General features: G+C 45.7%; 1 protein-coding gene across 3 annotated transcripts in view; it reads left to right on the top strand.

The window, feature by feature from the left end:
- The window catches only part of LOC126292124 (activating transcription factor 3), a 460,567-nt gene that overhangs the window by 413,618 nt on the left and 20,156 nt on the right, over positions 1-26,793 (top strand). For all 3 annotated transcript variants that reach the window (XM_049985955.1, XM_049985958.1, XM_049985957.1), the window contains 2 exons: positions 22,283-23,151; positions 26,487-26,650. In XM_049985955.1, coding sequence (XP_049841912.1) covers positions 22,827-23,151; positions 26,487-26,650 — 489 coding nt within the window. In that variant the 5' untranslated portion in view covers positions 22,283-22,826. The remainder of the gene's footprint in view (positions 1-22,282; positions 23,152-26,486; positions 26,651-26,793) is intronic.

Genomic DNA, 26,793 nt, shown 5'->3' with positions numbered 1-26,793 from the left:
TCTGGAGGCGCCGGTCGTTTCGCTGTCGGCGCGGTCGATGGGTCGATTTCCCGCCGCTCGATAACAATCCGCGCTGGCGAGCCCCGCCCCGCTAGGGCGCGACGGGCCATTAGTACCAGCCTCGCCCGGTACTGTCGCAGTGGCGCAGCCGTCGCTCTGCCTGCCACAGTGACGCGACAGGGGCCGGGTGTGCAATGTCAGAGGATGGTGGAGTTAGTCAGTGGCGGACGTGCTGGCTGCGTTAAACGCAACTTTGTTCTGTGGCGTAGCTACCTGTCGCTCATGGTGCAGACAGCTTGTTTCGTCCAGAACGATTGCACGGCGACTGCATAGTTGTGAATCTTTATATTTTCCTGCCTCACTAAACGCCCAATGTTTTACGTACATCGGTGTTCCTCGACCTTTCTGAGGTCATTAGCCCTGAGTGCAGTCAGATACTAGCTAGTACCCGTCACCACTAACGTCATCATCAGTGCCTAAGTAAATTGCAGAATGAAAAAATTCTGTTTGAACACTTCCATTTCTAGAATGGCGAGAGATAGTGATTTATTGTATCTCGGTCTAGTGATGCTGCTTATCTCCAACAATCTTTTTTATTATTATTGAATGATGAAACACTTAAGAGTGCGCCGCGAGTGCTACATACAACACCTCTTCAAGAAAGAATGCTAATTGTCCACATTGTGGATAGACATTTGTTACAAAACATTTTTCCTCTGCACCACTCCTCTCCCTGGAGACTTATTTCAACCACACTCTACACCACCATTCAAAACGAACACTTACTGTTTGTAAATTACTTCATTGCTGGAGTCATTGCTTCTGAACTGGAAGACCTTAGGCAGCCAAAGCTTTATGTCTGACAACTAATAGTAATAGGGAAGGCCCTGCAGGAGTTTAGTAACCATTACCTAGTTACCGTTGCGTCGTGTCGTCAATTAGATAGTTTACCTGTAGCCAAATGAATAATAAAGCAATTGTAGCGACTACCTACAACTTAGAGACGACATTTTGATGAGATATTAAAGCATATATGATGTATACGTCTCAGTTTTGCTTTTATAGATGCACGGCACATTGTAAAATAATTTATATTTAAAAAGTGGTCTATATGAGTAGAAGACGACGATACATTCGTTTCAAAAGCTTAAACCGCAACCAGATTGTGTAACAGATTAACCCTCGTGTTTAAAAAAAAGATAACGACTGGCAACTTGATAATCGGTATAACAGTCTTATGAAATAGTGATAATACTAATGATCTTAAAATATAATTTTTGTTTCGTAACCGTAACACACTAATTCTTTTGTTTTTACTTCTAAGAAAATTTCATCCCTCCTCTCAGGGGGCAATTACCCCCAGGTTGGCAACCACCGACCCGCATCTGTACACTCCACGGCAGAGGACACCGCGCTCCCTCTGCTGGTCACGTCCTCTCCCGTTCCGCTCGCAAATGACTGTCTGTATGCCTCCGTACGAAATCTAATTTTTATTGCCTTGTGTTAGCAGTCACTACGCGAAGGGTATTTTCATGGGTGTACAATTTTCTGCAGTGAGCCTCAGATATCATCTAATTTGGAAATTTGTGGTAAGTTCGATGAGACCAAACTGCTGAGGTCATCGGTCCCTAATCTTACTCGCTATTTAAACTAACTTACGCTAAGAACAACACACACGCCCATACCCGAGGGAGGAATCGAACACCGGCCGCTGTGGCCGAGCGGTTCTAGGCGCTTCAGTCTGGAACCGCGCTGCTGCTACGGTCGCTGGTTCGAATCCTGCCTCGGTCATGGATGTGTACGATGTGCTTAGATTAGTTACGTTTAAGTAGTTCTAAGTCTAGGGGACTGATGACCTCAGATGTTAAGTCCCGTAGTGCTTAGAGTCATTTGAACCATTTGAGGACTCGAACCTCCGACGGGGGGAGCCGCACGAACCATGACAAGGCGCCCTAGACCTTGCGGCTGTGTGTTATCTAAACTTTCTCAACAGTGTTTCTCTAAAAGAAGCGCGGGGATCCCAGTCTGCGTTCTCAAAACGTCTGCACAATACTTGCGAGTTGATCGAACCTCTGCCGCAACAAATCTAGCAAACTCTCAATCTCTTCGATGGTTTTCTGTAATCCTATTTCGCAGGGATCCCAGACATCCTAGTAGTGCTCAAGAATGGGTAGGACTAGTGTTCTGTGTGCGGTGTCCTTTACAAATGAACGACGCTTTCATAGGTTTATCCCGAGAAGCCGAGGTTGACCATATGCCTTCCCTATGAGTGACTGTACATGCTCTTTCCACTTCATTCCACTCTGCAACGCTACACTTACATGCGAGTAGACTTCAAATAGTAAGTTACACATTATTCTGACATACCAAGTAACTTTTATTGAAGACACTGTTACACTTAAAGTGATAGATATACATCGAACTATATGAAAGAAAATCGTCGTAACTTGTGAACAGTTTGGGTTGAGACGTTCAAACCACACGATTAGCCGCGACGCATCGTGGGAATTAGTATGTGCTGTATGGTTTCGTTTAGCGCTAATCCCACTTTCATTTGGATGGGTTCGTCACTAGGCAAAATTGCCGCATTTGGGAGACTGGGAATCCACATTTCGCTAACGAGAACTTCTTCAGCCTCAGTGGGTGACTGTGTGGTCGGCCATGCCCAGTCGGTGCGATATTCCGGTGACTACCGAACGGTGCGTGCTAGTTGTGGAACACGGTTTCCGTCCCATTATCCAAAGTGACCCTAACTTCGACGACATGTAGTTGGTGCAAGACGGAGCTCGACCTCAGCGAAGCAGGAGAGTGTTTGATGTCCTGGAGGAACGCTCTGGCTCTGGTGTACCCAGAGGCCACTCGTATCACCCTGGATTGGTCGCCATATTCTCCGGATCTGAACACATGCGACTCCTTTTTGTGGCGCTATAGTAAAGACAAGGTGTACACCAAGAAACCCAGAATCATTGCTGAGCTGAAAACAGCCAGTCAGGAGTCATCGACAGCACCGACGTTCCGACACTTCTGCGGGTCGTGCAGAAGTTCGCTATTCGTCTGTTCCACATCATCGCCACTGATGGCAGGCATAATATGAAACGTGCCGCAAACTGCATCCGAATATATGTGGTGATGTGTACACGGTGAATAAGGCGGGTGCACGCCAGAGTTTGTGACTATTTTACGTTTTTTCGTGCAGTTCAAGAATTGAAAACAGTTTTCCAACATAATCACCAAATCTCTGTAAAGTACGCACGGAACGTTCCGTAGGTCCGTTCCTCGAGAACAATAATCCACTACTCATTCAAAGAAATGTAGACGTGGCTGAAAGCACACCTGTAAAGACGGCCGGGGGGAAGCAATACAGTGTCAGAATAACGCAGAATAATAAGCAATGTGAACACTGAAAGGTGACGGACGAGGTGTGATATCACAAAGCTATGTAATTTATGTAACTTGTGCACAACGTGTGCGCATTTATTCTAATAATAATAATAGAATAACGTAGAAGTGAATGGACCGTGTTCAGAGATTTGGAAGTTAGTTCGCCCACGCAGTAGTATGCCTCCCCACACCTGGACTACGGAAACGATCATGATCGATAACGCTCATCGGTGCATTGCACGTTCCCACCTCCCGCCGTATGAGGGTGCGTAACGCGAAATGCACCCACAAACATCGTCGAACACGATCGTCTTTGCGGTCCAGGTGTTGTGGTGTGCGGAAGCGTAATGTAACGTGGGCCTACTGACCTCCAGATCCGTAAAGACTGGACTCTCACCGTTCGCGGCAATGTGACACGGTACTCCTTCCTCGCGTGCGACTTCCCAGGAGAACACTCGGCCCCGGCTTCAGTTTCATGGACGAGAATGCGCGACCGCGTCGAGGTGGAGTATCTCTTGGAACGAGGAAACATCCTGCGAATGTACTGGCTCTCCCGTTCCCCCGACTTAAATCGCGTCGCGCTCGTGTGGGATGCGCCGGGCTGGCGTGTTGCAGCGACTGCCGTCCGGCAGCTGTTGAGCGCGCCAGTGGAGCAGCGGAAGGCCCCGTCGCGCCAGCTCCTTACCAGCGTGGCTTCTCCGTGCTGATCACACGCCTTAATCAGAACCAATCCTGCCTCCAGTAATGCGATTTCTGTTCGTCTCTTTGCGTATTTGGTTCATTTACCTTCTTTACTATGGTAGACTATGCTACAGTATACTACACTGTACTGTATTGTACTGTAGCAGGTCTTCCTGTGTGTGGTCCAAGTTGCGTCGAGGTACGTTACCAGGCAGTGACACACCGTGTCAAAGCTACTTTCGTCCTTACAGTGTACAATCAGTCCGTTGTCTGAACCAGCTTTATTGTACGCATCCTGTGTAAACTTCAAGCATGCTATGTTACACACTGGAACATGTTAAATTACGATTAAAAGAAAAACAGCTTTTGATGATGCTATAATCAGTACCTATTGCTTTCTATATTTCTTACGTACTTACCACTTTCGTGGTCTTTCGTCAGTTTCTCCTACGGCATGTCATCCTCAATATAAGTGTCTATTACAATGAAGAGCCAAAGAAAGTGGTCCACCTCCCTAATATCGTGTAGGGCCCCTGCGAGCGACTAATGTCTGACGTAGTGCTGGAGGGATCTGACACCATGAATCCTGCAGGATTATCCAAAAATCCGTAAGAATACGAGGTGGTGGAGGCAAGCCATCCCAGATATGCTAAATAATGTTCATGTCTGGAGAGTTTGGTGGCCAGCAGAAGGGTTTAAACTCAGAAGAGTGTCCCTGGAGCCCCTCTATAGCAATTCTGGACGTGTCGGGTGTCGCATTGTCCTTCTGGAATTGTCCGAGTCCGGTGGAATCCACAATGGACATGAATGAATGCATCTGATCAGACAGGATGTTACGTACGTGTCATTTGTCAGATTCTTATGTAGACGTATCAGGGGTCCCATATCACTCCAACTCCACACGATCCATTCCATTGCAGAGCCTCCACCAGTTTGAACAGTCCCCTGATCGATACAATTTGAAACGAGACTCGTTCGACCAGGCAACCTGTTTACAGTCATCAGTATTCCATTGTCCGCAGCTCGTGGTCTTGCGGTAGCGTTCTCGCTTCCAGTGCACGGGGTCCCGGGTTCGATTCCCGACGAAGTCAGGGATTTTCTCTCCCTCGTCATGACTGGGTGTTGTGTGTTGTTCATCATCATTGACTCGCAAGTCGCCGAAGCGGCGTCAACTAAAAAGGACTTGTAATACGGCGGCCGAACTCCCCCGCATGGGGCCTCCCGGCCAACAATGCCATACGATCATTTCATTTCAGTATTCCAATGCCGGTGTTGACGGGTCTAGGCGAGGCGCAAAGCTTTGTTTCTTCAGTCATCAAGGGTACACTTGTTGATGGCCCAGCATTGAAATCTGCAGGGGTTGCACTTCTGCCAAGTTGAACGATTCTCTTCAGTCGTCGTTGCACACGTTCTTGCAGGATTCTTTTCGCGGCCGCGGCGATGTCGGAGATTTGATGTTTTATCGGATTCCTGATATTCACGGTACACTCGTGAAACGGCCGTACGGGAAAATGGCCACTTCGTCGCTACCTCGGAGACGCTGTGTCCCATCGCTCGTGCGCCGACTACAACACTACATTCAAACTCACTTAAATCTTGATAACCTCCCATTGTAACAGCAGTAACCGATGTAACAACTGTGCCAGACACTTGTTGTCTTATGTAAACGTCGGCGACCGCAGCGCCGTATTGTGCCTGTTTCCATATCTCTGTCTTTTTATACGCATAAGTATGCTACTTTCTTTGGCGCCTCGGTGTGTTAATGAAATTGCTTTGTGATCCTACGTTACGCCTAGGATCCGAAACTGTGAATTTACGCTTGTAATGAGAAGATTCGGCAAATCTTAAGAGTGCGCGTACTACATGTTAATTAGCGTGTTCGCCACAGTTTACTATGCGACATCTTTTTAAACACCTAAATAACTGACGCCCATGTTGGAGATGATATGCTATTTGACAAACACATGAGAGACCATCGAAGTAGTAACATGTAAAAAACACAAGTGAAAGATAGTGTGTAGGAGGTTAGCAAAAACAACACACAGTTTCTCCGCATTCATGAGCATGTCCACAGAGCTCTCGCACGCACTGAAAGAACGTATCTAGCAAGCGTCCAAGACTGGCGTATAACACTGAAGAATCGCTCGAACAACTGATTTTTAGTGTACAGTTTCCCTTTTAAAAGAACACATGTCTTACCTTGCTCGATGCTCGTCCAATCGGAGCTTAAATGGTCTCAAATGGCCTGGTCGTAGACAGCACCTGCCTCCATTCAGGCTCGGCTAGATACCTACAAGCAAACAAAAAAGAACAATAGAACTCGAATTAATGATGCAATACCGATCTAAAATGATTCAATACTGCGTCGCAGAGTACAACTCAGCAGATACGGCGTCAGAAAGGCAACAGTAGATTCCATCAGAAGATAACGATCCATATCTAAGTGAATGTGCTGTTGGTTGGTCCGCACCTTTTATCTGCTCGGTCAGGGCGCGATAACTGTACAAGGATCAACTGACAAGGCGACTGCCCGTCATAACGATTTGCTAATCGACCCAGATAATGCACTGGCTATCTTTGTGACGCGTACATGACATAATGCCGGCAGATAGCGGGGAGGTATAAAATCCATCAGGACGTATTCCTCGTCCAGTTTGCAAGATGCATAGCGTTTTGGCTGGAGGCCAGGATCGAACTCCTGGTCTTCTGGCCTAGGATGACGTTTCCAGCGGATGCTCGATGGCAGAACAGACGCTTCCCAAAACTCGGTAAGATTCGTCTTGTTTAATTTTCGAGCAGAAGGGTATGTTAGAATAAACAAAACAACATTGTGGTGATACATGTGATGGGACAGCCAGTATACACATGGCTGTAATACGGCGTTGCTGTAAAGAAAGGTTTGATGGTTTTGAAGTAATCGCGGCAGTCCACCAGGACCGCTGGCCTGGGCTGCCACTTCTGCCCCTCTGGTTGTCAGCCGCGGCACGGCCGCACGTCGGCGGTAATATTGCCCTTCTGGTTTTAGTTTCTCCAATTTTTTGAGTTTCGTTCCCACTGCTGCTGGTTTCCAGTTTCGTTTTTTCTCTTTTCCTAAGTCTCACACCGGGCACTAATGAGCGTACCAGTTTTGTGCCCTAAAACCATAACAAAAAAAAAAGAAATTGCAGCAAGATAATGCCCGGCGCGAATTCCCACTGCTTGCCTCCGTACTTGTCAATCTCTGCCTAAGCCAGCACGGTCGCCGGATCTCTCATCAACTGAGATCATTTCTAGCATCGTGGGCAGGGTCCTCCAATAAGCTAGGGATTTTGAATGTGTAACGCGCCAGTTGGATAGAATCTGGCACTGTAGCCTTCAGGAATTTAGCAAATCTATCACTAAATGCCAAGCCGAATAAATGTTTGCTCAATTTCTGCAACTCTTTCTCTCGAATAAATTATCCATTTTTTTCTGAAATTGTCGTCTGTTTCCTCCCCATTGGGATAAATCCTTCGTGGTGCCTTAGAGTGTATTTGTGTGGAAGTGTTTGTGTGTGGAATTATTTACAAGCAATTGATTGTAGGTGAAGAAATCGTGGAATGGTACATGAGACCAGTAAAAAGAGAGATAAGCGAAAAGTAATTAGTTTGAAAACATAAGAAAATGAAATAAAATTGGAAAAATGGAAGACAGTGTGTCCAAAATATGTCTCTTTAACACAGTGAAATGTTTACCTTTTTTTCAGAATCGATAAGTACACATATCCTGGCGGATTTTCGGTCAGTTGGGCTGTGTTTCGGCGGAGCCGGTCGGACAGAAAATAACACGAAACGCGGCCCACTTGTCACTCACTGGTCGTCACGCAGCACCCAGAATAGCGTTCGCAAATGGCGCGGACGCCATCTGGCAGTTAGTCATTCAACTGTTTACCCGCCATCTCACATTTCCCGGCCGGAAGTGGGGGCGAGCCTCAATCGCGTCCCTGTCCCGTCTGTTTGCGCCGCAGCGCGAAACGTGGAAACGTGCCAGAGAGCGAGGACCAGCAAAATAAAGAGAAAGAACACACAGAGAGACCAGCACCGGTCGCTGCTGAAAACTAGGGCGCCGGCGTGCCCTTGCACTCCCCCGGCACAGCTTTCAAAACAGTCGCGTTTACATTAGTGTCTCGCTCTCGTAGACTGCCGTCCCGCCGTGGCGCGCTCAGCAGATGTATTAAACTGTCTTCCCCCAATCACCCGCATAAAGAACGGCTGCAACACGTTTCTTCCAGACTGCACGCGGGACGTGCACAAAAAAAATGTCATTGCATTTCTTATGTGAAGATTCTAGAAGCTTTTGAAATAAAACAAATTTTGTTAACGTTAGATTGACCGATCTAAATATAATGCAGCTACTCACAGAGGTACAGTGTAGGACTGCTGTTGTGGTTGTGGTCTTTAATCATGAGACTGGTTTGATGCAGCTCTCCATGCTACTCTATCCTGTGCAAGCTTCTTCATCTCCCAGTACCTACTGCAACCTACATCCTTCTGAATTTGCTTAGTGTATTCATCTCTTGGTCTCCCTCTACGATTTTTACCCTCCACACTGCCCTCCAAAACTAAATTGGTGATCCCTTGATGCCTCAGAACATGTCCTACCAACCGATCCCTTCTTCTGGTCAAGTTGTGCCACAAACTTCTCTTCTCCCCAATCCTACTCAATACTTCCTCATTAGTTATGTGATCTACCCATCTAATCTTCAGCATTCTTCTGTAGCACCACATTTCGAAAGCTTCTATTCTCTTCTTGTCCAAACTATTTATCGTCCATGTTTCACTTCCATACCTGGCTACACTCCATACAAATACTTTCAGAAATGACTTCCTGACACCTAAATCTATACTCGATGTTAACAAATTTCTCTTCTTCAGAAACGCTTTCCTTGCCATTGCCAGTCTACATTTTATATCCTCTCTACTTCGAGCATCATCAGTTATTTTGCTCCCCAAATAGCAAAACTCCTTTACTACTTTAAGTGTCTCATTTCCTAATCTAATTCCCTCAGCAGCACCCGACTTAATTCGACTACATTGCATTATCCTCGTTTTGCTTTTGTTGATGTTCATCTTATATCCTCCTTTCAAGACACTGTCCATTCCATTCAACTGCTCTTCCAAGTCCTTTGCTGTTTCTGACAGAATTAGTATGTCATCGGCGAACCTCAAAGTTTTTATTTCTTCTCCATGGATTTTAATACCTACTCCAAATTTTTCTTTTGTTTCCTTTACTGCTTGCTCAATATACAGATTGAATAACATTGGGGAGAGGCTACAACCCTGTCTTACTCCCTTCCCAACCACTGCTTCTCTTTCACGTCCCTCGACTCTTATAACTGCCATCTGGTTTTCGTACAAATTGTAAATAGCCTTTCGCTCCCTGTATTTTACCCCTGCCACCTTTAGAATTTGAAAGAGAGTATTCCAGCAAACATTGTCAAAAGCTTTCTCTAAGTCTACGAATGCTAGAAACGTAGGTTTGCCTTTCCTTTATCTTTCTTATAAGATAAGTCGTAAGGTCAGTATTGGCTCACGTGTTCCAACATTTCTACGGAATCCAAACTGATCTTCCCCGAGGTCGGCTTCTACTAGTTTTGGCCGGCCGCGGTGGTCTCGCGGTTCTAGGCGCGCAGTCCGGAACCGTGCGACTGCTACGGTCGCAGGTTCGAATCCTGTCTCGGGCATGGATGTGTGTGATGTCCTTAGGTTAGTTAGGTTTAAGTAGTTCTAAGTTCTAGGGGACTGATGACCACAGCAGTTGAGTCCCATACTGCTCAGAGCCATTTCTACTAGTTTTTCCATTCGTCTGTAAAGAATTCGTGTTAGTATTTTGCAGCTGTGGCTTATTGAACTGATAGTTCGGTAATTTTCACATCTGTCATCACCTGCTTTCTTTGGGATTGGAATTATTATATTCTTCTTGAAGTCTGCGGGTAATTCGCCTATTTCATACATCTTGCTCACCAGATGGTAGAGCTTTGTCAGGACTGGCTCTCCCAAGGCCGTCAGTAGTTCCAATGGAATCTTGTCTGCTCCGGGGGCCTTGTTTCGACTCAGGTCTTTCAGTGCTCTGTCAAACTCTTCACGCAGTATCATATCTCCCATTTCATCTTCATCCACATCCTCTTCCATTTCCATAATATTGTCCTCAAGTACATCGCCCTTGTATAGACCCTCTATATACTCCTTCCACCTTTCTGCTTTCCCTTCTTTGCTTAGGACTGGGTTTCCATCTGAGCTCTTGATGTTCATACAAGTGGTTCTCTTATCTCCAAAGGTCTCTTTAATTTTCCTGTAGGCAGTATCTATCTTACCGCTAGTGATATAAACCTCTACATCCTTACATTTGTCCTCTAGCCATCCCTGCTTAGCCATTTTACACTTCCTGTCGATCTCATTTTTGAGACTTTGTATTCCTTTTTGCCTGCTTCATTTACTGCATTTTTATATTTTCTCATTTCATCAATTAAATTCAATATTTCTTCTGTTACCCAAGGATTTCTACTAGCCCTCGTCTTTTTACCTACTTGATTATCTGCTGCCTTCACTATTTCAGCCCTCAAAGCTACCCATTCTTTATCTACTGTATTTCTTTCCCCCATTCCTGTCAATTGTTCCCTTATGCTCTCGCTCAAACTCTGTACAACCACTGGTTCTTTCAGTTTATCCAGGTCATATCTCCTTAAGTTCCCTCCTTTATGCAGTTTCTTCAGTTTTAATCTACAGATCATAACCAGTAGATTGTGGTCAGAGTCCACATCTGCCCCTGGAAATGTCTTACAATTTAAAACCTGGTTCCTAAATCTCAGTCTTACCATTATATATAATCTGATACCTTTTAGTATCTCCAGGGTTCTTCCATGTATACAACCTTGTTTCATGATTCTTAAACCAAGCATTAGCTATGATTAAGTTGTGCTCTGTGCAAAATTCTACCAGGCGGCTTCCTCTTTCATTTCTTAGCCGCAATCCATATTCACCTACTACGTTTCCTTCTCTCTCTTTTCCTACTGCCGAATTCCAGTCACCCATGACTATTACATTTTCATCACCCTTTACTATCTGAATAATTTCTTTTATTTCATCATACATTTCTTCAATTTCTTCGTCGTCTGGAGAGCTAGTTGGCATATAAACTTGTACTACTGTAGTAGGTGTGGGCTTCGTATCTATCTTGGCCACAATAATGTGTTCACTATACTGTTTGTAGTAGCTTACCCGCATTCCTATTTTCCTATTCATTATTAAACCTACTCCTGCATTACCCCTATTTGATTTTGTGTTTATAACCCTATAGTTACCTGACCAGAAGTCTTGTTCCTTCTGCCACCGAACTTTACTAATTCCCACTATATCTAACTTTAACCTATCCATTTCCCTTTTTAAATTTTCTGACCTACCTGCCCGATTAAGGGATCTGACATTCCACGCTCCAATCCGTGGAACACCAGTTTTCTTTGTGCTGATAACGACATCCTCTTGAGTAGTCCCCGCCCGGAGATCCAAATGGGGGCTATTTTACCTCCGGAATATTTTACCCAAGAGGACGCCATCATCATTTAATCATACAGTAAAGCTGCATACCCTCGGGAAAAATTACGGCCGTAGTTTCCCCTTGCTTTCAGCCGTTCGCAGTACCAGCACAGCAAGGCCGTTTTGGTTAGTGTTACAAGGCCAGATCAGTCAATCATCCAGACTGTTGCCCTTGCAACTACTGAAAAGGCTGCTGCCCCTCTTCAGGAACCACACGTTTGTCTGGCCTCTCAACAGATACCCCTCCGTTGTGGTTGCACCTACGGTACGGCTATCTGTATCGCTGAGGCACGCAAGCGTCCCCACCAACGGCAAGGTCCATGGTTCATGGGGGAGGCTGATGTTGTTAAAAATATCGGAAATCCGATATATCGATATTTAAAAAAATTGTCGTAGTCGGAGTTCGATAAATAGAAATTATTTATAGTTTTATCGACGAAACATATATCGACGGCAATGCCTATAAAAATACCGGCTGCAAATTGTAAATTTGTTGCCAGTCTTAGAGCTGTATATTTCAGTACTGATTTATTATTAGACATTATGTCCGTCAACAATGCTGATTATTCTCCTTAGAGCAAGAATTGAAAGGAAAACGATGCACGTTTGCGCATGGCGATAACCACTTTGGTACCTGCAAGTAAGTGGCACAATAGAAAACGTCCGATGGATCCCGTCTTTCGGTTTCGGTTTGACTGGAACACTTCATGCCGACTTTCATATTTTTTCATTTCAGCAAAGTCCAGTGACCGTGCAATTTTCTTGCCAAAATTGCGTTGTGAAGCTAAACGTTGCAGTTTCTGTTATTAGCGCCGAGCGCCCATGACGTCAGCATTTCAGTTCATACGTTTGCCCCCCCATTGCAGAGACAGACAAGTCTTGTCGTTTAGATTTTTGCAGCAGCTGTTTTTGAAGAATGCCGATGAGAATAAATAGCACACCAGTTGCGTTTTTTAACGCAGCTGGTGTGCTATATCATCACGTCGAAAGTCATGTTATTCCATTCACACCGCCACTTCTGCCTGTCCCCGTTCATTCGGATTTCTTCCTTGTGCCACCTATACTTGATTCACACAGTCAAAGAGAAAGAGAGGGCATGATAAAAGCTCAAAAACTCGTAAGACTCCTTCAAACAGTCAAAGTAAAATTATGTTCCACTACAGTTTCAAAAGAACAATTTCAAATATTTATCGAAAATTGCGAAAAAAATATAAAATAAAAATATCGGCACCTTATTGCCATTTCGATATCGATATATCGGTGAAAAAATATCGCCTATAAGTCTCGATATTTTATCAACAGCCCTAATTCAGGGTAGGCTGTAACTATCATAAGGCAAGGAAACGTGGTAGATACGCTAGTGCGTTAATGCGGAATCGATTTATGCTGTAAAAAGAACAGTTCCAACGTTGGCGACCAGATGCAATTCTGGCGCTGTACAGTATCCTGTCGACATCTGTGTTGTTCGTATTGAACAAACTGTGTAAGTGACAGTTAATAACAAAATCAGCATTATGCATTTCTCACTTGTATGAGCTTTTCTGCCCACGTCCTGTTTCTAATCCATCGCGTATGCAAACATTTCTGTTCGTCTTTCTGGCATTCGTAGCGCCATTTTTGCACTTAGTGACCAAAATTGACACTAATTTTTCCACGTTACCACATTAGAATATAGCCCAAACTGAACCTCATCACATGGTTCTCTAATATCTGCACATCGTCGGTGCGTTCGGCGTACATCAATGCCTTTACATGTCCCCATAGCCAGAAATTCAACGGATTCAGGTTATATAAACGGAGAAGCCATGCTCTTGAACCTCCTCGACCAATCCGTACGGTCCGTAAAATATGGGATTGTGCCCTGTGGTGCATGAAGCACAGCCGTTGCCTTTCTGCTCTCCAATAACATTGATAATTCATCACACAGAAATCGGTGATGCATAGCACCTGTTCATTATAGGTATTTTGGTACAGTGCATCACGCTATGAGTCTGTCGCAGACAGTTATTCCCAATACAGTGATCATGAAGCAGTTCACACGCCTTACCTTCATGAAGTGATTCTGTTGCCTCACCTTGATGACAGGGTTTGCATCTGCCCACCCCTACTTGTTGGGTTAGATTACTATATCATGTAGGTCGTCACACAGTGAGTCGGCAGGACAGCGGGACCAGCCATACCTCTGAGGATGTCCAACGTAGTATTGGACGAAACGTTAGGAATAGAAGAATTCCATGGACCACGTCCATATAACCCGGAAGAATTATCAACAACAGAAGTGTGACGATTTACATCACAAAGTACTACACATTACTCGTCACAAGTAAAAGTACACCATATCTCAACAGATATTGCTTTCCAGCCGTATAATTATAGTAAATGCCCTTCTGGTTTTGACCAATACTACCTCCTTCAGGAATAAGTTGCATTTTTAGAAATGGTATTCCTTGCCAATCATTTCTATAACCAGTTATTTGTCCTGTGAATTTGCATGAAGATTGATTAAAAAATCAGTCCATCAGTGAAAGGTACGCGATTTATAAATTGGATGTACTGCTTCAGACATACCGTATCTCACATAATGTAAATCAAATTCTTCGCACTAAAAAATCACTGCTAGGGATGAAGAAATGGTAACTCAAAAAAAGTGTTACGCACTAAATTAATACCATTAATGATATTTGAGGACCAACTACTAGAATTATCATCTGACAACGGTTCATCAGTAAGAAATGTGGCCTTTTCTATTCGTCCCTATAGTGGTAAAATACAAATTGTTCACTACAACACTGAACATTAGGCACAAAGAAAAGCGGGTGCAACGAAATGTTATTGGTTAAACATTGATAATGGCACAGTATAAACTCTTCACACTAGAAACGAGTAATTTGTCGATTTCCACAAACCTCCATTACGAGCCAGCCGGTGTGGCCGAGCGGTTCTGGGCGCTTCAGTCTGGAACCGCGCGACCGCTACTGTCGCAGGTTCGAATCCTGCCTCGGGCATGGATGTGTGATGTTCTTAGGTTAGTCCTGTGGTGTCTCTCCTGCTCCAAGACGGCCCGTTTGACGTCCTACCCCCCTTAAGTAGTTCTAAGTTCTAGGGGACTGATGACCTCAGATGTTAAGTCCCATAGTGCTCAGAGCCATCTGAACCTCCATTACGATTCCTGTCCTCCGGGTTAAAATTTTAAGTGACTACTGTTTGCGTCTTTCATGTATAGGAAACAGTAGCGACCCAGGGCGATTTCTACGTTTAGGCGAGAGGTTACTGATTAAATAATAGTAGGACATTTGCCTTCTGTTGCACCATTGGATTTTTGTGGTCGTGGACCGGTGATAGTAAAAGAGGGGGGCCGTCTGTTTTCTTTTCTCAGTTCTTACCTAGGGTGGCAAAATACCTGGCAGGGGCCCGTAGCCACCTCCACTGCTCTTTCTTACCCTGAAAAAATTACATAAGTCGTATTGGGCACATGCGTAAAATCTGTCAAAATTTAGTGCACAAAAATTGGTGGGTAAATCTATTGTGAATCGCCACAACTTGATTACTTTATTGGTGCAGATTACATAACGAACGGACAAAGGAAACGCAGAAGTGTATTTCCACCGGCAAATATTCCGCCACTGAGTTGTAATTTTGAACGTCAAAATGTGCCTATAGCTGCAGCACACACTCTACTCCAGCCACAGTAAACAAAAGGCAGGGTAAAACATGGCGCCCTGAGTTCCCAGCCAATCAGCGGCGATGTCAACATTGCCCCCCCCCCCCCCACCCGCTCACTCTCTCTCTCTCTCTCTCTCTCTCTCTCTCTCTCTCTCTCTCTCTCACACACACACACACACACACACACACACACACACACACACATTCTCTGTAGGCTCTCCCCATTCGTTGTCCAGTACTGCCGTCTGTCTGCCGCCACTTGAACCAACTATATTTGGCACGGTGAAAGTGGGTACCCGCTGCCGTGTCGAATATTTCTTTTCCACGGCCTTTGCATAACCGTAACTTCAAAGAGCGGCCGTCGCGGGTGTACACACACGCACGCACGCACGCACGTCGCAGCAGACGCCGGCCGCCCCGTCGTGAATGAGTAACGACCAATTGTTTCCACACGACACGGCAGCGAGGCGCGACAACATCGGGGGCGCCCGCCGTGTTTGTTTGGAAGCGAGACATTTTCCCACGCTCCACCAAAGGGAAGCTGTAGCAATGCAAGTCCGTACAATGTTTTTTTTTTCTTTTTACTCCGATGATCGTACCTCAAAAACATCTTGGCACGATTCTACGGCCTCGAGCTAATGAACTTATCGTTGTGGACTCAGTTTAGCTTGACATAATCGATCATAAAGAAACCGTTAGGCGCTATGAGCAACACTCATTTCAGAAGACTTTCTAACGGCACACGCAGTATCAACAACCATAGGAACAGCAATAGAACTTTGTTAGCGGTCGGTACGAGGCTCTCGCAAGACTTCATGCACCGATATCGGAGACTTTATGAAACACGCCATCCTTGGTAGGATTTATTATAATTATTGTTTGCTATCGCATAATGATTCATCGGCAGTTAATGTTTTCATCTAAGTGCTCTCTCTCAATAATGAGTTATTATCGTCAATAATTTAGAAACTGAGCATGAAACACGCTTTTATGATAATTTGGAGCAGGCTATTTCAAGGTAACGGAACACTGAAATTTTATCACAGGCATGGCACCGTTAATTCATTAAAGATATAAGGCTTCAAGAGATTTCATCATAACCGAGACAGGAGATCAAGTGACGAAGTAATGGCTATTGTTGTGATTTCTGGACTCGAAACATTAAGTCCGCATCACGCCGTATTTTATTCGTCTTAGCGTTGTTAACACGTTCTGTGACTTTCTTATGCATGTAATGCAAGTATGTTCTGCTATATTCGATGTTATTTACATTTCCTTCCGAGTAGAGAACAAATGATGAAATAAATATTTGGCGATTTCCGAGTGTGTGCTTAGACAGGAGCCTAAACAGGACGGTTAAAATTGCTACGAGTGAAACGAGACTCATTAGCATACATTTTCTTCCTTAACACGAATATTTCGCTGTCTATTTCCGAATATGCAGAGATTTCCGAATTTATAACAGGTAGAAACGCAACAGGACAGTTTTAATAGCTGTGGGCGAAACAAGGAGCAATAACGTTCATATTCTTCTTCTCATACAGCAGGTAGCACTTTCTGCGGTTGTCGATGAGAGTGTTGGCCTATAAAGAAACCGTTAGGCAAAGAGTCGAGTGTATTCACACAGTAAGATCAGTTTTTCATCCCCGTAGATCCAAAGCGAATGCGAATTAGCACCCGTTCCCTGTTCCCTGTGAACAAGCTTTCGTACCAGAGCAGTGTGTGCTAAACGCAGTTCTGCGGAAGTGGATTCTCCTCCACAAAAACTGTTAATAACGTGGCGCTGTATCTGACATTTTTATCTTATTTTGTCAAATTTTTTAATGACTTCTGTATTATTAGTTATGATTTAAAATTAATCACTGAGTATAAGTTTTTCTCATTTTTTTAAATCCTGTTGATTTCATTGCCCTTCAAAATAAGCACGGTGTCCCATCGAAGTACCAGGATTCTCAAAGTGTTCCGTCAGAGGAAACGTTTTGGAATAAGTGCACTAGCGCCAACGGAAGAGAACAGTATAGAGTATAACGAACGTAGCCTACGAACGCTTCGTTATTGTTTTTTGCGCCAGCAATCGGTACACGGAATACAACAGTGTGTAGTCACAACCACGCCGCAAAACGTTGGTATTCACAGAGGATTATTTTTCAGGGCGAGGACACTCTTCTTTAAAGAAGTAAGCAAATCGGCGTAGAAAAGGAGGACTCCAGGTGTCATAAGTTCGTACGTAAACGTGAAATACGTGTAGATAGTGTACTTAATACGGAATCACAGCTTCAACTATCCTTAGAATTAATCCAAAACTTTGCACATATTTCGCTTGACGCTTTTCGGAAAATTTGGTGGTAAGGCCCTATGGGGCCAAACTGCTAAGGTCATCGGTCCCTAGGCTTACACAGTATTTAATCTAACTGGAACTAACTTACGCTAAGGACAACACCCATGCCCGAGGGACGATTCGATGGTTCAAATGGTTCATTTGGCTCTGAGCACTATGGGACTCAACATCTGTGGTCATAAGTCCCCTAGAACTTAGAACTACTTAAACCTAACTAACCTAAGGACGTCACACACATCCATGCCCGAGGCAGGATTCGAACCTGCGACCGTAGCGGTCGCTCGGCTCCAGACTGTAGCGCCCAGAACCGCACGGCCACTACGGCCGGCGAGGGAGGATTCGAACCTCCGACAGTGGTAGCCGACGCTTTTCGATGGGTTCTCATTACAACCCAGTAGGAAATCTGAAAGCAGAACACTAATTACAGATGTCCAACATAACGTGAAGACATGCTGGCACTTTCTCTCTATTTTGAGAAGCTGGAGATAATTACGTTAATGATTGATGCGCATTTCGATAACCGCCACATCTCAGATGGTTTGTAATGTCTGCAATGATGTATCCAAAGCTCTTCAAGGACTTCATTAAAGTCGCTAGAAGGAAGATAATGTCAATAAAACGAAGTTAACAAAATGTGACATAATTATACGACTGTGACATGGGTTACTTGATAGAATCTACAGTATTTTTTTTTAGTGGATTAACCACTTTTATATATCACCAAAAATCTCCTAACAGAACAGCGATGCCGGCCGATGTGACCGAGCGGTTCTAGGCGCTTCAGTCAGGAACCGCGCGACGGCTACTGTCGCAGGTTCGAATCCAGCCTCGGGCATGGATGTGTGTGATGTCCTTAGGTTAGTTAGATTTAAGTAGTTCCAAGTTCTAGGGGACTGATGACCTCAGATGTTAAGTCCCATAGTGCTCAGCCATTCGAACCAGAACAGCGATGCATAATCCGTGTAATAACAACTACTATGGGAGTAAGCAATGAGAATCATGATGTCTTTTGTATATTTTTATTTCAATCAGCATAGGACACACATATTTGCACTTGCTTACTTTCGAAGAAATTTATTGCGCTTCTCATTTTTAGCAAGATGAAATAGAAGTTTCACACTTACTCACTCCGTTCCATCCTGATGAAAGCAACAGATCACTCTATCGCTCATGCAGCTCATGGCAGCAACGGAAGTGGACAGGATAGCCGGCGAAAACTCTGTGTAGTGATAGCGCCGAAGCGGTGGGGACGCAACTTCCTGTTAAAAGACCGACAACGAGCGGAACGCGAATGAACGCCAGGGAATGAGGACGTGACACGACCGAATGAGTCGTTCACACCACAAAGAATCACGGTTCACTGGTGCTCGTTTGCTTCTGTCCACTCTGGTTTAAACGAGGCTTTCTATAGCTTTGTAAAATGAAAACGGAGAGTTCGTAGCACAATAAATTGTATCTGTAACAAAAGTCAGAACCCAGATTCGTCATTCCTTGGGTTTTCTAAGGATTTCGAGACGTATGAAGCAGCACATGATGGAAGCGTTTAGTCACGATTTCTGTGTACTGCGTCAAGAGCAGAAGGCGCGAGGGACTGCGGGCAGGCTAGTACTTTTACACAATAACGTGACGTTCTGTACACTATACTCGACAATAAACCACGTTATAAATGTGCAAAACAGGGAACTGGTACGGAATGCAGTAGTTTAGAAGTTTCTGGTAAGTTTATGTGGGACCAAATTGCTGAGGTCATGGATCCTTAGGCTTACACGCTACTTAATCTAACTTCCGCTAAGAACAACACACACACACATGCCCGAGGGAGGACTCGAAATTCCGAGAGGTGGAGCCAGGCGGAACGTGGCAAGATGCCTCGAACCACGCGGCATGGAATGCAGTACCTACATTGTTTAGCGTACAATATAAGCTCCATAAATGTATCACAAGAGGCAACTATCATATACACACGATTATAAAACGTCAAAAACAATAAAATTGTCTCCCGACTAAGAGTAATTCCGTAACTGTTGCTACATCGGAATCAACAACTCAGAATTTTTCAACAGAGGCCTCTTTCGACGAACGAGTATTTGCATTAAATAAATATTCGTGGATTGGAAACGTCGAGTGAATCGCAAAATAATTGCGCGTCAAAGAATGTCCCAATTATAACAACAGTCAATAAATGAAATATCTGCCTCTTATGGATGAAATACTGTGTTTTATATTGTCTTGATTTCAGTGAATTAATTTGTAATTAGATGCAGATCGTGAAATCATTGTAGCTAACGTCATTTTATTCATGAATTTTGGACTGTGGTTACATTTATTTTACGATTGTTCAGGTCTCTTGATATTTTACTAATGCCGGGAAGGCCAAATGCGATAACTATTTCGTAAATTAAGTAGAAAAGAGCTAAAAACATTAATCTGTTGGTACATCTAACGTTAAGTGAGAAACCGCTTTCTCGCCGCTAGGAGCGCTAGTGTGACGTCAATTGTCACACGATAGGAACTTCTGCAGCAGTGAGTGTCTTTTGATTGTGTGTGTTTGACTCTGACAGTACTGCGATTTCTGAGAAAAACTATCGGATCGGCGTCCGGGCGCAAAGAAAAATAAGGGGGGACCAACAAAAGTAAAGCAGAAGCAAAAAAAAAGTGTAACGAAACGAGAAAACTTACGCCGACAGCAGACGAGCGGACGTGCTGAGCAACGTAACACAAGGAAAATTAAGGCTATGATTTATTACCCAATTATGGCGGCGACCGCCAACGGAGCAGGTGGGCCCGGGCGTTTCCGCTAATTTCATTAGTTTTTAAGAGTGTAGAAAGTTACGGCGCGGCTCCGGTGAGGGGGAATAAAGTATGCCGGGGGCGGAGCCACGGAGAGGCCGCGTGTTGAAACACGGCGTGATGGACGGGGCTGCAGCTGCCTGCACAACAATGCTGCGGCCCCATTCAGCCGTCACCGGCTGTGCGTCCGCCAGCACCATACGGCCGGCCGTGGACGGCTAGCGTACTGGTACCGTTCACGTGCGGCGACCACCTGAACTGCATCTCAACAGCTGTTTATCATTTACAGAGCAAATCATTTACGCTACCCGAAATGATTCCCAGTAGCCACGGCGACACGTCGCTACCACGGCTTGGGTTCCATCCCGGTGTGCTTCTAGAATTTTTTTCCCGCAGTTACTGCGATTTTTCCCTGTATCAACAATTTATACGACGGTTGGAACTGTAATAGTGGCGACTATTTATTTGCAGTTCGTACAAATTAGATACGGTTTCAAAGTTTTACTTACCTTCAAAGTAGTCACCAGCATTGTGTATATCCCCTTGCCAGCGATGTGAAAGTCGTAGGATACTCTTAGCAGTGCCAGTTGTGTTGGAACGGCGCGGTCTGTTGCCCGACGAATTTGTAGCAGTTCTCAAGCGAATGCCGTGAAGCGTTTCCTTCAGTTTAGAAATCGAGTTCAATTCACGAGGGCTGAAGTCAGGGGAGAGCAGTAGGTCAGTAGGTGGTACAGCACTTAGCAGTCCCATCAGTCAAACAAATCAGTAACAGCTTGCACTGTAAGTGCTTGAGCATTGTCCTGCAAAATGATGGTAAGGTTGTGCAGAAAGTGTCATCACTCCTGTATCTATGCCGTTCATTTTTGGAACATAACCTACGACCGTCTTAGAGACGTAAGTACCCGTTAGGACAGTGAGGCCAAATTTGGCGTTAATGGGATACGATAGCAGAGTGGCTTTGCTGTCAGCACGAGACATCGCCTGCAGCACTTCGTCTGGACTCCAGACGACTGGAAGACGAAGACCTGGCCAGATGAGTCCCTATGTCAGTTGGTGAGAGCTAATGGCTGGGTTCGACTGTGACGCACACGCCACGAAGCTCTTGACCCAGCTTGTAGGTTACTGGCTAACAGAAAAACGTCTCGCTCAGTTGTGTCCCGAGCCCAACGATCTCATTTCTCTACCTATTAATGACAATTATTGTTGTTGTTTCTACTGTTGTGAAGTCTGTTCAGAATTAGCTGAAGACACAAAACGTTGTCACTGAATAGCACTGTTTTGTTCACGAAAACGATGTTGTTTACATACTGCTGCTGATCCCTCATTTGAAGCCAGTCCATGTTTTGCGAAACAAGTTGAAGACCATCAGAGATAATGTTCACATGTCTGCAGTCTTCATTTGGTTGATCTGCTTGCAGTACAGTCTTTCATTCGTGTTCGTGTCTTTAGTTTAGAATGTGTGACGTGTTTGCGGTACTTCTGTTGTTTATATGTGTCTCCACAAGATATTTCTGTGTGCAAACGTGCTGATCTAAGAACTTTTAACAGCAGTAGTCAGAGAAATCACGGTGCAAGTGTCTCTTTTAAAACAAAATTAGAGATCAGAGTGAATGTATGCTTTTTCCATAAAGTTGTCATATATTACGAAACACACACGAGAGAAATAATTTACTAAGTACTTTTACATATCATTATCATCATGTTAAGGAAATATGTTAAGACATGCCAACAAAAGAATGTGAATGCCTCGATTTTTATCTGAGAGAGTCCGTGTGCATAAGGGAGCGGGGGCAGTGATCAGCAGTCATCATTCATTCAGTATTTGCTTCTGATGAAGGCATCTATTTGTATTATAACTAGTTTCTCATTTCTGTTCCAGGTCGCAGCCCAATTCCACATCCTCCATCAGGACCCAGGGAAGTGAGAGAACTGTTCGAATGAAGAACATTAGAAGCTTCCTCAACTGTTGCTGCCGGTCTTACGTTAGTGACTGAGTGCCATCTGCAGTAGATAGTGATTACCCGGCAACTGGACTGAACTCGACGTGAAAGATTGTGTTTCTTTTTATATGAGCATTATATTTTTATACGAACAGTTTGGTGTAGTTTCGCAAATTATATTTAGTTTTATGCAGACTTTTTTATAATATAGGAGTTAGTTATCACCGCTGTAACATATTTCATGGGAAAATTGCTTTAATAGGAAGGTTGGTGCAGTGTACAACATATCGAAAGGTTTCAAGCTTTAATATAATAGGCAGTAAGTAAGCGTCTTTGTGATAAAATCGTCTGCGGTTATTCGGCGTAGCGAGCGCAGGGCAATTAGGCGAAGAAGTTAGTGGGCGTGCCGAGCAGAAAGCCCTCGGCTGCGTAGTTCAGAAGTCCCCGGCGGCTGACAAGGTGGCGGCAAAGCGAGGCGCCACCATGTACAACCTGAACGTCAACGTGAACCTGACGCCCGGTGGCGTCGGGGGCGGGCCCGGCGGCCTGCTCGGGGTGGAGGGCGCGTGCACCACCCCCAAGACGCCCGAGATCCTCAACTCGCTGATCGCCATGTCCAACCCGTTCGACGGCTACCCCACGGCGGCCGGCGGCGGCGCCGGCGTGCGCGGCGCCGGCGGCGGCGGGGGCGGCGTCGGGGGCGGGCCGCGCATCGCCTCCGTGCCCCCGGGTCACAGCAGCCTCGGTGACGGCGGCTGCGCCAGCGGCGGCGGATCTGCGTCGCGGTCGCCTCTGTCCAGCCCCACAGGTAAGTGCCGCACACGACCGGCCACGACATTACGACCACCTAGCCAGCCAGCAGCCCGTACGTCGACCGACGGCACGGATGACGGCGCGGACACAGTGACGCCTCGGTAGGGAGCTGGCGCCACATCTGCGCTCACGCGCCGCGTAATTCCGGGCAGGGGCCATGAGCTCTGACGCCAGGGTCGATCGGATTCAGATATGTCGAGTTGGCGGGGCTCGTTATCCTGTTGAAAAATGCCACTGCCGTCGGAAAACGTGACCGTCACGAAGGGGCGCAAGTAGTCTGCAACCAGTGTACGACACCTTTTGGCCATCGTAGTGCCTTTCACGAGCTCTACCGGACCCACGGTTGCCCACCCGAATGTTCCCCAGAGCATCGGGGAGCCGCCACCAGCTTGTCTCCCTCCCACGGTCAAGGAGCCGTTTCCCTGGAAGACGACAGATTCTCACAGTCCGATCGGCACGATGGAGAAGGTATAGGGATTCGTGAAAACGTGCGACGCTCTGCCACTGCCCGACGTCCAGTGGCGACGGTCGCGCGCCCTTTCAGTCGTAGTTGCCGGTGCCGGGTGTCAACACTGGCACGTGCCAGGGCTGTCGGCTGCGGAGCGCACAGCGCGTGCACACACAGAGCGAGAGTGCGAGCTCCGCCACAGTCAGGCGCCTGTCCTGCTTCACCCAGCCCGCGATGTCCGACATCTGTGCTGCGGGGCGACCGCCCGGCCCCTCACGTTGCTTTCGCCGCGTGTTGAGGACACTCATTACAGCACTCCTCGGTGCGACAAGTCGCGCAGTTTTCGCAATGCTCGTGCCGAGCCTCCGGGCCGCCACAATCTGCCCTCGGCCGAACCCAGAGAGATCCCACGTCGCCCCCGTTCTACACGCGGACAGCACGCACATTGACGCTACGTGCACCGTGCGTGCGTCTTAACTAGCAGTCGTTCCTCGCCAGGTGACGCTGCTACCTGCTGGACGGCTTTGTGTAGTCAGTAGTTCGGTGGTCATAATGTTCTGGCTGATTATTGTACCTTACTAGTCTCATAATAACACCATCGCATAACCAGGTTAAACATCGCCGTTCTATGGATTACTGGGTGGCACGATCCATTACTGATTCATGTCTCTGCAGTTGTCAGTTTCTGAAAACTTCCGCATATCGTTCGGTAGTGTTGTTCATTAAATAGGGCCCCGGCAGCTGTATTTAGCCTCATCAGTCGCAGGGCGTCAAATACGATGCTTTTAGTTTTTATTCTCTGACACATATGCAGTTGAACTTTGCGTGGCCTGTGGTATCGTGTAAATAGATTTCGCCACTTGCGGCAGCTGACTTATTCGTTCTTCTGCCGAGCAATATGAGGGGTCAACACTAATTGGAAAGTTCGGATTACCCGACTGCACAGCACGTCTCGGCGAAATGAAGGTAAAGACATTTGTTTTTCTTAAGAACTTTCAACATCGCAGCGCGTCAGCAATCGTTGGTTAATATATTAAAAAAAACTAAAAACCCGCCTCGATTGCGAAAAAAGCACCTAGTGTTAAGTGTTAAGCCAGGTTTCGGCGTAGATAACTGCAGCTTCTTCAGAACAACAATAAAACCCACAAGTGCCTAAGAAGACCTTTGTCAATGATTAAAAGAACACCATAGCTATACATTTATAAACGAAAAAGAAAGGAAAACACAAACAGTACATATGTACAAAGTCAAAACCACTACTCAACTTAATGGTGTACGCTCCACCTCACATCGGCCAGTATTCGATGAGCCATGACCCGCTATATGGCGTGTGAGGTGGAGCGTACACCATTAAGTTGAGTAGTGGTTTTGACTTTGTACATATGTACTGTTTGTGTTTTCCTTTCTTTTTCGTTCATAAATGTATAGCTATGGTGTTCTTTTAATCATTGACAAAGGTCTTCTTAGGCACTTGTGGGTTTTATTGTTGTTGTGAAGAAGGTGTAGTTACCTACGCCGAAACCTGGCTTAACACTTAACACTAGGTGCTTCTTTCGCAATCGAGGCGGGTTTTTAGTTTTTTAATATTTGTTTTTCTAATTATATGTGTTTTCACATGCTTTAATATTATATTAAAACTGTACAGATATCCCTCAGTTAATAGGGAACTGTAAATTAATGCTATAATGGGTTTATAGAGTTTAAACTTGAAGGTACGAAGGTACCATAGGTGATACCTCGGGACTCAATGCCAACTTTGTTTACGTAATTGAATTGTGGTTGTATTTTTCTCCGCGTCGTCACCGGGCTTGACTGATGAATAGATCATTGAGTTCGTTGACAGAAGTAATCCAGATGAGTCTTACACAGAGTTTGACGAACCTCATGATGAAGATGACACTTTGCTGCAAACTGATCAAAACTGAAGAAGGGCATAAGAAAAGGAAATTGTGCATCATGCTCAAACTCGAAAAAGAGTTCTGGAAGCATGCAAATGAGAAACAATAATGTTTTCCAATTTCAGTTTCCCAGTAACTTCCGATGTAAAATCACTGCCAGCAACTGAGCAGTCACAGACGAACTCAAGAAGCCATTTGAATATACGCCTCGGTTCATTTTCTGAGGATATGTCTCATTTCACAAATATTAGGAGCTTCATAAAAACAGGAAAATAGCTTCATTCTACTTTAGGGAAAGTGCACAAGTTTTGGGGAATCAGTATTGTTGCAACACTTTTGGGCGTAGCACAACGAAGAATGTGCTGGGAAAGGAAAACTAGGTACATACTAACTGCAGACAGTGTTTCAGGGGACAGGGTTTACATTCTGAGGAATTCACTGCCATCGGTTGAGGACCTACAACTGCTGAATGTTTAGATACCAAGTTTGTAGAAGAGGCGAGGCTAATCGAATGTTGCGCGAACGTTGAACCAGACGAACGCGCTGCGGTTCCCGGCATGCCTTGCTCGTCAAACGACGGTAGCTGGCTGGGCTAGCGCAGTTGCTCGAGGGCTGAGGTCTCGTACGTTAATTTAACGGGACGCGAGAGATTCGAGTTTTCGAAAACGGTTGAGAAGTGCCACGTACAGAGCAGCATAGGTTACATCTGAGCACGCACTGCAATTGTGCGAAAGATAAGCAAAATCCGTGGGTGACGTTTTGCGAGCGTGCTTCTCTTGTAAGAGCGAAGAATTTAGTGTCGGAGAATGTGGCACCTGTTCGATTGCGAGGCGGTGTAATCGTTAATAGTAGGTCACCATTATTCTTCCGAGTGCTCCAATGGGGCGACAGAAGCCGGTCGACGACGTCTGTAAAGAAGCGACTGGAGGCCCCGAGGAAGGGTGCTGCAGAAACTGAGTTGCTCGTCTGTTTGTGTGTATGCAGGCACCCCGCCGTCGGTGCAGCACATGTGCTCGCAGCTGATCAAGGACAGCCTCAAGATGACCATCCAGAAGAAGCGCGAGGCGACCGGCTCGGCGCTGCTGGACGACGGGGCGTACGGCCCGGAGCGGGGGCCCAAGGCGGCCAAGCGCGAGGGCGACGACGAGGTGGGTGCTCCAGCTCCAGCTCCAGCTCCGGCTCCGGCGTCCGCATAACTATAAAACTGTCCGACGAGGGGAATACGGCAAGTGCCGTAACAGTTTCCCAGAAACTTCGCTGGAGGAGAAGTCACAATAAGCCAACACTTGCC

This window comes from Schistocerca gregaria, chromosome 9 (assembly GCF_023897955.1).
Source record: "Schistocerca gregaria isolate iqSchGreg1 chromosome 9, iqSchGreg1.2, whole genome shotgun sequence".
NCBI lineage: Eukaryota > Metazoa > Arthropoda > Insecta > Orthoptera > Acrididae > Schistocerca > Schistocerca gregaria.
Note: the sequence above shows the minus strand (reverse complement) of the source record. Positions and strands in the feature narration are given on the sequence as shown.